This window comes from Rana temporaria, chromosome 1 (assembly GCF_905171775.1).
Source record: "Rana temporaria chromosome 1, aRanTem1.1, whole genome shotgun sequence".
NCBI lineage: Eukaryota > Metazoa > Chordata > Amphibia > Anura > Ranidae > Rana > Rana temporaria.
In genome coordinates, this window is record NC_053489.1 from 338328436 (window position 1) to 338340595 (window position 12160).

The following is a 12160-nucleotide window of genomic DNA, read 5'->3' on the forward strand; positions in this document are numbered from 1 at the left end:
ACGCTGGCCGCTGGGGGCGCTTCCATAGATTTACGCGTAGAATATGTAAATGAGCTAGATACGCCGATTCACGAATGTACTTGCGCCCGCTACGCCGTTTACGTAAGGCTTACGTCCGGCATAACGTTACCCCTGCTATATGAGGCGCAGCCAATGTTAAGGTATGGCAGAAATTCATATCATTCCAAAAGGGTTCACATACTTCTTATTGCAACTGTATTAGACAAAAAATGCACATGAAAAAATGTTTAGCTAATAAACCTCTTTGTAACTCCTAGGCAACTGAGTCTTCAAAAATGAACAAAGCAATTTTCCCAGCATTTAATTTTCTTTCTCTGGACTACGCTTTTGAGGTATGGAATGGTTACTTTGCTAGTTTTTACATTGGAGCTTATGTATGAAATTGTAACAAAATGTGACTGAGCTCCTTAATAAGGCCGGGTTCACATTGGTGTGCTACGGTCTGGCCACAGCGTGGGCGTATGCACAGTTTAGGTTTGTTTTACACGTTTTAGCCACAATCCAATTGACTTCTATTAGGGTTACGCGTTTTTGCTAGGTTTTCTGAAAACGCTGCAAAAATGTGTGACCTAATAGATGTTAATGGGACCACAGCAAAAAAAATAAAAACATGTAAAACTCAGCACACCAGTGTGAATCTAGCCTAAGACTTCAATGATCAACTTGTTTGGCCATCCCTGTGTAATACATTGCTGTATATCAACTGATGATGCTGTATAACAGTTTAGTCACTGTCGGGTAAATTACAGGAAATAATTAATTTTCATTATTCTTTATGAACCATATTTATAATGGCTTTATACTTAATATAGAATTTTTCAAATACTGTACTCCTGTAATTGCTTTCAGTATGAACCTAAATTTAAAAGGGGGGATGTGCAGTATGTGGGTAATAAAAAAATAAATACAAATTAAATCATAATTTTTAAAATACCTTTGTCTTGGCCTACCAGCTTTTCTTACTTTTCAAGTTCCTCATGGTAACCAAATTATATTTAATTAAACCTTCTTATTCATACAGTACAGGACACAGGATAGAGGGATATGATTTGTTTATATTTCATGCCTGAGGTTTCCAACCGCTTTAGGTGAAGGACAACCTCCCTCTGAGAGCAGGTTTCTGGCTTGTTATTCTTATTTTTACTAGGAGAATTGAGATGCTTTTTCGCAGAAATTCGCAGAAATTTATGAAGAGAAGTTTCTTTCTCATCCTAACTACACCTACAGCCACTGTAGCCACCTTCTGCAGCTTCAGGATTGGTTCCCCCACAGCAGCAGCTTTGGGGACTGTACCCAGACCCCACCATTAGGAAGATGCGGGGCTGCCCTGCAACACTCGGTTATTTATCCATAGGTTAAAAAAAAGCAATCTTGTTTTAAATTTAACCGATGGATACCTAACCTTTAGAACAAAACCGATCGTTTGTAGGCACGTCCATCGGTTAAAAATCCAGGCATGCTCAAAATCAAGTCGACGCATGCTTGGAAGCATTGAACTTCGTATTTTTCAGCACGTCGCTGTGTTTTACGCCACCGTGTTCTGACACGGTCGTTTTTTTAACCGATGGTGTGTAGGCACGACTGACCATCAGTCAGCTTCATCGGTTAGTCCATCAGACCGTTCTCATCGGATGGACCAATCGTGTGTACGCGGCATTAAAAGGAATTTTTCAGCTTCTGTGTCAAAGCTATGCACTGCTAGAGATGGCAGTATGCAAAAGTCCTAATACAGAACATCTTGTACTAGCAAGTGGGCCGGGAACGTCTTTGTAGGATTTCCAAGCCTGCCAAAATGGATTGATCCTCCAAATGGTTTGTCAGCAGTACATGGTTGAGGATGATTACCACAAGAAAGTTCTGGTGGTGGATGCGGCTATTTTAGGCCTCTCTTTGACTGTTGCAGTTGAATACGTTTAAATACCTGGCCATTAAAGACGTTGTGGACAAGAGAGGTTGCAACTGACCGTGGTATTTATGGCGGTTTGCCACGCCTTGGCAGTGTAAACCAAGGGCATGGCACTTAATTCTGAATCAATCCAGAGGGATCATTAGGTGCTCCAGAAACTGTAACTTATTCTGGCAGCATTGCACTAATCTGTAGACAGTTTGGCAGGCTTTCTACTTCAGAATTCTCACCTGGCTCTTATATTGGTCAAGTTATGCAGAATCTTGTGGTTCGGGGACTCATCTGTTGAGGCAGTCTATACTAATTGTTTGGAATAGATTCCATGTCATAGGGAATGACTGTTTCAGAAAGTCCTTACCTACTAGAAAGCCAAGGTCCCGTTCGGTAAAAGTCCTCTATTCCAGGATTTTGAAAGAGTTAATTTTGTCACTTTCAGACCTTTGCTTCCAAGGCCAAGTGCTCCTATCATTTCCATTGCAGTGCTTGAACATTTAAATCAGTCATGACTCATGTCTGTTGCCAAACCTGCCTAACAATGAGGAGGTGCCTCCACTTTTACCAGTGGGGGGAGGGGTGTTCGTTACTCTTCTCAGATGCCTGCATTGAGGACATTTCTGATCTTTGGATCTGGGACGTAGTGTCCCAAAGGGTACAGATCCTAGTATCATCCTAGTCTCATGCCCTCCAGTCAGACAGCTTCTCTGCTGGGATTGAGAGATCTTCACATTGCCTTGCAGAAGCTTCAATTTTCAAGGGATTTATGCCAAACTATTTACGTTTCTAACACCCAATTGGGACATTCCCCCCCATCCTGAATTTGAAAGTTCTCAACATCTTTCTGCAAGTACAACATTTTTTGCTGGTTTGTCATTGCATCACTGCAGCAAGGAGAGTTTTTGGCATCAATAAATGTAAGTGATGTGTATTTTCTTCTCTGCATCAGAGGTTTCTGCGCTTTGTGGTGTGTGAGCAGAATTTCCAATTTGTGGATTTCCCCTTTGGCCAGAATCTGTCCCCAGTTCTTGAACGCCTGCGGTTTCAGGGGATCTACATTGTAGGATATCTGAACAATCTCCTCTTGAAGGAGCACTCCACCTATGCTCTCTATCAGGGCTGGTGCAAGGATTTTTGACACCCTAGGCGAAACCTAATTTTGCCGCCACCTTTGCTTGCCCCCTGACTCTTCCCTCTTTGCCCTGCCTATGTATAGGGTGGAGGTGGCGGGGTTAGGACAGGCTAGGGTAGTATATAGACAGGCTAGGGTAGTATATAGAGAGACTAGGGCATGGCTTGACAAAGTTTGCTTGGAATCTAGGAGCCAGCTAAAAAAGTTAGGAGCCAGGAACGCGCCCCGTCCCGCCGAGCTCGCGTGCAGAAGCAAACGCATACAGGAGCAGCACCCGCATATGAAAACGGTGTTCAAACCACACATGTGAGTTATCGCCGCGATTGGTAGAGCGAGAGCAATAATTCTAGCCCTAGACCTCCTCTGTAACGCAAAACATGCAACCTGTAGAATTTTTTAAACGTCGCTTATGGAGATTTTAAAGGGTAAAAGTTTGTCGCCATTCCACGAGCGGATGCAATTTTGAAGTGTCACATGTTGGGTATTAATTTACTCGGCGTAACATTATTTTTCACAATATAAAAAAAATTGGGCTAACTTTACTGTTGTCTTATTTTTTATTTTTTTCCCAAAAAAATGCGCTTGTAAGACCGCTGCGCGAATACGGTGTGACAGAAAGTATTGCAACGACCGCCATTTTATTCTCTAGGGTGTTAGAATAAAAAATAATATATAATGTTTGGGGGTTCTAAGTAAAGGGAAGGAGATGGGCGGGCAGTGAAAACAGGCAGGGGAAGCTCCATTAGCATTGCTGGTTGTCTTGTCATACCAACGGCCACCACAAGAGGGCGCCAGATTTCAGAAGGAAGCATAGGACTGCAGGAGGCCACAACGCCGCGGCCCAACGCGGGGTGCGCAGGGAGATAGTATACCCCAGCTGTGCCGCCCCAGGTCGCTAATTCTAGTTGCAAATGCGACTTGGTTTGTTTAACCCTGGGCTAGGGTAGTATACGGACAGGCTAGGGTACTATACGGACAGGCTAGAGTACAATCGGCCTGCCCATAGATGTTTTGAATCTCAGGTCGGTCCCTGCTGAACCATTCAGGATTTGAACTATCTATGGCCGACTTAAGGGTGTATTTTACTGTCCCTTCTTCAATGATCATCATCATTATCATCATGCTAATCACACAGTACTTCTCACACAGGTTCTGTAGCTCAAAGCATCTGTGCTGTATGATTATCATCATGATGATAATGATGATCACATCTGGCTGCTCCCTGCTGCTGTATATTACAACATAGGCAATGGTCAGGGCATGAGGAAAGCTGTGTGTGTGTATGTGCTGTCAGGACTGTACCTTTCCTGTGATCTCTCTGCTGCTGTCGGTGATCCCTCTGTGTGCACTGCTTGGCTGGCTGCTGAGCTGCTAGTTGGATGGACATCACATTGACTCCATGGATAGCTTCCAGTTTCAGCCAGCAATCCCCAGCCTGCCAGTCCTCTTCTTCTGCCTGATTTCCTTAGCATGCACTTGCTGCAGGAATCCGGCAGTGTGCAGGGAAAGCGGAATCACTTGACCAGGCCGGCAGCAAGGACTGAGAGCGCCGGGACTTCTATCTTATCAAAAACGGCCGGCACAGGATAGTGTAAGTCAGCAGGTGCCCGAAAAATAAAAAAATTTCCCCTCTACAGTCCCACACACATACGCCCACCCCCCCTTACCTAAGGACAGGACGAGACCGAGACAGCACAGAGCACACAGATTGATGAGCCCAGTTTTCTGCCAGTACAGGGAACACCCCTCTGGGAGAAACGGTTATCAAGAAAAAGAAGCAGCCGGCAACTCCATAACATCAAGCGTATTTATTGTAAAGCATTCACAGTGAGTAGAGCCAGCAGATGTTTCGGCGATAAGCCTTGTTAACAGCACAGCAGCGCCCTAGGCCTATTGCTAGCGCCGACCCTGCTTTCTATGCCAATGTCCAACGAATGATACAGACTGTTCAGAACTTTGGGGGGATCCCCAGCCTCTAGAAGTCAGAATTGGATCTGCCCCATCACTTGGGGTACCTTGGTCTAGTCATGGATATGACCCAGGTCTGGATGTTTCTTCTTTGGGAAAGGATATTGACCCTTCGTGCTTATTTTCAGACCCTTCACTCTAAGAAGCTTCCATCTGTCTATTTTTGCATGAGGGCACAGGGTCTAATGGGGATATTTTTCCAGTTTACCTATAGGTCTTTGCAGCTTAATTTGCTGACTGCGTGTTTCCCAAGGCCATGATATGACTGGTGGCTTACCAGCCCTAAACTGGAATTGGGGAAGTTCTTTCTCCTGTTAACCTGGACATTTCTCACAATAGATGCCAGCCTGTTGGGCTGGGGAGGAGTCCTAGGAACGTACAGTAGCTGGTCCAAGAGATTTGGTTGTCAACTTCTAATCGGCATTCTAGAACTAAGACTTGTTTGCTTGTCCCTTTTGGCAGTGGATCAATCGGCTTCAGGGATCACCGATGAGTTTAAGTGGCTTCCATCAACCAACAGGGCAGCACCAGAAGCACATGACCCTTTGAGAAGCAAACTTAATTCTGGCTTGGGCCAATAGACACATCCCTGACCTTGTCCACTGTTCTCATTCCTGAAGTGGACAATTGACAGGTAGGGGTTAACAGGGGCAATCAAAGGGTTAAATGTGTTCCTATGGAAGGCTTGCTAATTGTGAGGTAGGTGCTTTAACTGGGGGGAAGGTAAAGATCTGCATTCCTGCTTAGCAAAAACACAGGATCAGTACATTCCATTCTCACAGAATGGCAGTCTGCCTTGTTTACATAGACAGACTGCCGTTCTGCCTGTCTCCCAAGCAATCGGCAAGTACGGATGGAGATTGGGTCCGCCGAACCTGCTTATTGGCTCCCCCTGTGTCCAATCACGCATGCCCCAGACCCAAAGGTGTCAGATCATATGTGATCTGGCATGGGGCAGTCAGCAAGCAATTCATTTTATACCTTGGGGTGTGTTTGGGGCTCGCATGCACCCACAGATGTCACATTGGGAGACATGGGAATGCATTCAATGCCTGTGCTGGTAAAATACAGCTCTGCATCGAGCACAGATTAAAACACCCCATGTAAATGAGGCCTTACTGGCTAGATCACCAGCTGAAAATTTATGAAAGAAAGCCTAATGCCCTGTACACACGATCGGTTCATCCGATGAAAACGGTCTGATGGATTTTTTCATCAGATATCCGATGAAGCTGACATTCATCAGTCTTGCCTACACACCATCAGTTAAAAAACGATCGTGTCAGAACGCGGTGACGTAAAACACAACGACGTGCTGAGAAAAATGAAGTTCAATGCTTCCAAGCATGCGTCGACTTGATTCTGAGCCTGCGTGGATTTTTAACCGATGGACGTGCCCACAGACGATCGTTTTTTTTTCTATCGTTTTTTTAACCATCAGATAATTTTAAAACAATTTCCTAGTTTTTTCACCGATGGATAAAAAACCGATGGGGCCCACACACGATCCGTCTGATGAAAACGGTCCTGTGCCTATCTGTAGGGTGAGATCCATGCACTGCTGCCTCTGACTGCTTGTTACAGGAGAGTTGGTGATGTCACTACTGTGCTGCTAAATGCTGTTCTTGCCAAATGCTCTGACATAAGAAAGCAAAACTCTACTATACTTCAAGAAAGGGATTTCAGGCAAATCAAAAATCATTATATCCCCTTTGGATTGTACTCAGGGCCATCTTTTCCATTGGGCACGCTGGGCAGTTGCCCGGGGGCCCCGCTTGCCTGGGGGGCCCCACCGGCTGCCCAGCAACCCCAGTAAAAAATTATGGAGAGTGACGGGTTAGAACTGCCCATGCCCAGTTCGCGGAAATCACAGAGAAGATCCGGTCCTCCACGAGTGCGGGGGGTTGCTGATGTAAGGGGGGAGTGAATGCAAAAATGTAAGGGGGCATTGATATAAAGGTTCCCCCTCCTATATTAGTGACCCCCCTTACCTTAGTGTATTTAATCTAAGGAAGGTGGTCTCTGGTCACCAGAGTACCCCCCACATCAGAGTCTGCAGGATTCCCCTTTACAATGCAAGGGGGAACTCAGTCTGCGGACCCTGATGTAAGTGGGAAAGAGAAAGCAGTGGACTCTGATATAAGGTTGTCTCTGGTCACCATAGCCCCCCTCCACATCGGAGTTCCCCCCTTAGATCATGATCTGCAGCGTTCCCCTTTACATAAGAGTTCCCTTTTACTGTAAGGGGGAATCCTGCAGACTCTTATGTAAGAGGAAACTCTGTGCTGGCTGGGTTATAGTAACCTGACCTTCATGTCAATGAAGACATTTTTTTTTTTTTTACTTTTGTTTAACTTAAACACATTTCTAATAGCACTAGCTATATGTTTATAGTTTAAATACTGACATTTGCATTGTCGGGCACTGAAAACTGTAATTTTAGGTACTTTTTTTGCAGTGGCAGTAAATGTGGTTCTGCCAGTAAATTTTATGATTTTTGTCAGTAATTGTCGTGCATGATTGTGTAGACAGGGCCCCAGTGCACTGTATTGCCCGGGGGCCTATAATGCTCTTAAGATGACACTGATTGTACTTCAGTGTCATAGACACACACATATGCTAGGGTCAAAAAGGAAGCTAGCAAATCTGTTTTATTATCATAGACTTTCTTCATACAAGAAATGCATACAAACACAGGGAGATAATACAAGCTCCGTGCAGATAATTTTGTTGGTGGAGGACCCCAGCCCTGCAAGGTAAGAATGCTAACCACAAATTCTCTGGACTGATTATATCCCCATAAGTCTTCTTCCTGCTAAAGCTGGCCATAGATGGGTCACTCCCTGTTAAACCTGCTGAATTTTGATCCAGTACGGCTGGCTTAAGCTATTACAGATTGGTGTACCGCCACGGACTGTAGTGTTGGACCTGCTATTGCTGCCATCATATTGCTAGCTGTGTTGCAAGTTAACCACTTGCTTACTGGGCACATAAACCCCCTTCGTGCCCAGGTGAAATTTCAGCTTCCGGCACTGCGTCGCTTTAACTGACAATTGCGCGGTCGTGCGACGTGGCTCCCAAACAAAATTGGCGTCTTTTTTCCCCCACAAATAGAGCTTTCTTTTGGTGGTATTTGATCACCTCTGCGGTTTTTATTTTTTGTGCTATAAACAAAAAAAGAGCGACAATTTAAAAAAATATATATATATTTTTTACTTGTTGCTATAATAAATATCCCAATTTTTTTTTTAAAAAACTATTTTTTTTTTCAGTTAAGGCCGATACGTATTTTTCTACGTATTTTTGTAAAAAAAAAAAACGCAATAAGCGACTGATTTGCGCAAAAGTTATAGTGCCTACAAAATGGGGGATAGATTTATGTTTTTTTTTTTTTTTTTTTACTTGTAATGGCGGCGATTTGCGATTTTTTTTTTTTTTGTCAGGGCTGCGATATTGCGACGGACTTATCGGACACTTTTGACATAATTTTGGGACCATTCACATTTATACAGCGATCAGTGCTATAAAAATGCACTAATTACTGTATAAATGTGACTGGCAGTCAAGGGGTTAACACTAGGGGGTGAGGAAGGGGTTAAATGTATTCCCTCATTGTGTTCTTACTGTGTGGGGGGAGGGGACTGACTGGGGGAGGTGACCGATGCTGTGTCCCTATGTAAAGGGACACAGATCGGTCTCCTCTCTCCCTCACAGCACGTGGAGCTCTGTGTTTACACACAGAGCTCCACGTCCTGCTGTGTTACCGACGATCGCGAGTGTCTGGCGGACATCGCGGCCGCCAGGCACTCGCATCGGCTCCCGAGCGATGCACCGGGCACGTTGTTTCCCCGCTGCGCGCACAGGGAACAACAACAGCAGGACGTCCATGGACGTCCACCCGGCACTTGAGAGCCGCGTGTGGACGTCTTTCGACCATAGCACGGATATCAAGTGGTTAAAACAGGGAGTTGGGAGCACACTGGATTTTTGACAGATCAACAGATATGTTTTTGTACTTGCATCATTTTTAAAGGGATAACACATGGAGACATACAGAGATGCACTACATATATTTATTTTATTTTGTCCAGATATTAATACATACAGAGTATTGTGTGTGTGTGTGTGTGTGTGTGTGTGTATATATATATATATAATATAATATCTCTATATATGTAAACTTTCTGTTATTTAGAATGTCATGAAACAAAAACTCGCCATCGCTTGGATGCTTATTCCATTTCCCAATGAGATTATACAAGATGAAGATTATTGCCATAACAAAATCTTTGTAAACGACACATACAGAAGGCCATGGAAAAGATGTATGTTGTGTTTTTTTCCCCAGTTTTATATTTGTATACTATTTCAAAATGAATTAGACAGACAGCAGCAAAAGGGGTGGCATACAAGGAACAATGTAGGTCTATATTCATATTGTTGTGTGTCTAATACACATTACAAATGGCGGAATTGCATTTCCTATACACTTCCCTCAGGCATACAGGACCATAGCTAGGTAAAGATTGGAATCTTGGGCCAAATTCTCAAAAGAGATACGCAGACTTAACTGCTGTTCAGTGAGGGCCATATTCTCAGAGAAGTTACGATGGAGTAAGTCAGATACTCCATCGTAACTCCCTTTTTAGGCCAGTGTATCTATGCTCCTGATTCTCAGAATCATTTTTGCATAGATACACACAGGGGCAGATTCTCATACATTCGCGCTGCTCCTGGGCAGCGTAATATATGAGATCTACGTTACACCGCCGCAGGTCTACAGGTTTACATCCTGATTCTCAGAACACTTACCTGTAAACTTGCGGCGGTGTAGCGTTAGATTGCTCGTCGCAAGCCCGCCCAATTTAAATGGGGCGGGCACCATTTAAATTAGGCGCGCTCCCGCGCCGAGCGTACTGCGCATGCTCCGTCGGGTAAATTACCCGACGTGCATTGCGCTAAATGACGTCGCCCCGACGTCATTTGCCTAGATGTATACGTAAATGGCGTCCAGCGCCATTCACGGACGTCTTACGCAAACGACGTAATTTTTATTGAATTTGACGCGGGAACGACGGCCATCGTTAACATTGGTTGCGCCTGCTAATTAGCAGGGGCAACCTTACGCGTCGGGTACGCTACGCAAACGACGTTAATTCGCTGCGTCGACCTCGCGTATGTTCGGGAATCGCCGTACTTACCTCATTTGCATAGACGACGGGGAAAAGCGACGATGCGACACCTAGCGGCGGGAAAAAAACGTACTTTTAAGATCTGACAGCGTAACAGCCTTACGCATGTCAGATCTAATGGGTACCTATGCGCAACTGATTCTGAGAATCAGTCGCATAGATACCCGGGGCCAGATGAGGTGTTACGACGGCGCTAATGGTGTTGTGCCGTCGTAACGCCTTTGAGAATCTGGGCCTTAAGATCCGCCATCTTACACTGGCGGATCTTAAATGCAATGACGCCGGCCGCCGCTAGATGGCATTTACGTGAAGGAGTCATTTGCATATGCAAATGATCCTTCTACGCCGATTCCCGAACGAGTTCGCGTCGCGTAACCGTCGCTAACGTCGTTTGCGTAAGCGGAAACTTACCCCTGCTATATGAGGGGTAAGTTTCCGCAAGTCTCGCGTAGGCCATGTTACGTATGGCGTCGGGTCCCCGTCGTGTTTTTTCGTCGGATACGTCGTTTACGTAAGTCGTTCTTGAATACGACTTTACGTCAATGACGCACACGTCGGCATCATTGACGTTTTCCGCCGAGAACTGGAGCATGCGCACTGGGCTTTTTGCAGCCCGGCGCATGCCCAGTTCTTTTGCATCGGGGGCGCGCTTCATTTGAATAGAAGCCGCCCCCTTGGAGATCCGCCAGGCTACGCCGGGACACTTACACTCCGCTGTCCAAAGTTATGGAGCAAGTGGTTGGGGAATACAACACCTGCTCCAGTAAGTTGGGACAGCGGAGTGTAAGTGCCCTAAGCGAAGCAGGCGGAGATTCTTTCAGAATATGGCCCTCTGTGCCTAACTTTGGAAACGATTCTCAAAAGGCTTTTTCCAAAGTTAGGCAGAAAATCTGACATGTGTAAGACACTTACACGGTCAGATCTTAGGATGCAGTACCGCATCCGCCGCTGGGGGCATTTCTCATGGAAATGCAGCTTTGAGTATGCAAATGAGGACTTAAGCAGATTCTCAAAGCATTTCAGCATTGTGATTTCTGCGTAAGTTCCGATTTTGCTTGCGCAAAACTAGGGCTGGTTTTACAATGTGTAAAGTTAGTCACACCTTGTAAAGGCCCATTCAAGCGCCGGCATTTGGTATGCATTCCTGAGGGAGAACTCCACGGCAATTTTTAAATTCAAAACCGGCATGGGTTCCCCCCCCAGGAGCATACCAGGCCCTTAGGTCTGGTATGGGTTGTAAGGAGACCCCCCTACGCCGAAAAATCGACGTAGGGGGTCCCCCTACAATCCATACCAGACCCGTATCCAAAGCACGCTACCCGGCCGGTCAGGAAGGGAGTGGGGACGAGCGAGCGCCCCCCCCTCCTGAGCCGTGCCAGGCCGCATGCCCTCAACATGGGGGGGTTGGGTGCTCTGGGGCAGGGGGGCGCACTGCGGGCCCCCCCACCCCAGAGCACCCTGTCCCCATGTTGATGAGGACAGGACCTCTTCCCGACAACCCTTGCCGTTGGTTGTCGGGGTCTGCGGGCGGGGGCTTATCGGAATCTGGGAGTCCCCTTAAATAAGGGTGCCCCCAGATACCGGCCCCCCACCCTAAGTGAATGGATATGGGGTACATCGTACCCCTACCCATTCACCTGGAGGCAAAAAGTAAAAGTTAGTAAACACACAACACAAGGGTTTTTAAAATAATTTATTATTCTGCTCCGGAGGCCCCCCCTGTCTTCTTTATTAGCTCTATTACCAGGGGGGGTGTCTTCTTCCACTCTCCGGGGGTCTTCTTCCGCTCTCCGGGGGTCTTCTTCCACTCTCCGGGGGGGGTTTCTTCCGCTCTCCGGGGGGGCTTCTTCGCTCTCCGGGGGTCTTCTTCTATCCTCGCCGCTCTCCGCTGTTGACTCGGCGAACCCCGGTTCTTCTGCAGCTGTCCGGTGCCTTCTTCTTCAGCGC

The 12160-nt window shown here is 46.1% G+C and overlaps 1 protein-coding gene across 1 annotated transcript in view; it reads left to right on the forward strand.

The window, feature by feature from the left end:
• The first annotated feature begins 280 nt into the window (after positions 1-280).
• Positions 281-12160, forward strand: part of LOC120946725 (protein shortage in chiasmata 1 ortholog-like) — a 55102-nt gene continuing 43222 nt past the window's right edge. The window contains exons 1-2 of the mRNA XM_040361367.1: positions 281-353; positions 9217-9346. Of these exons, the coding sequence (XP_040217301.1) occupies positions 297-353; positions 9217-9346 (187 nt within the window). The 5' untranslated portion in view covers positions 281-296. The remainder of the gene's footprint in view (positions 354-9216; positions 9347-12160) is intronic.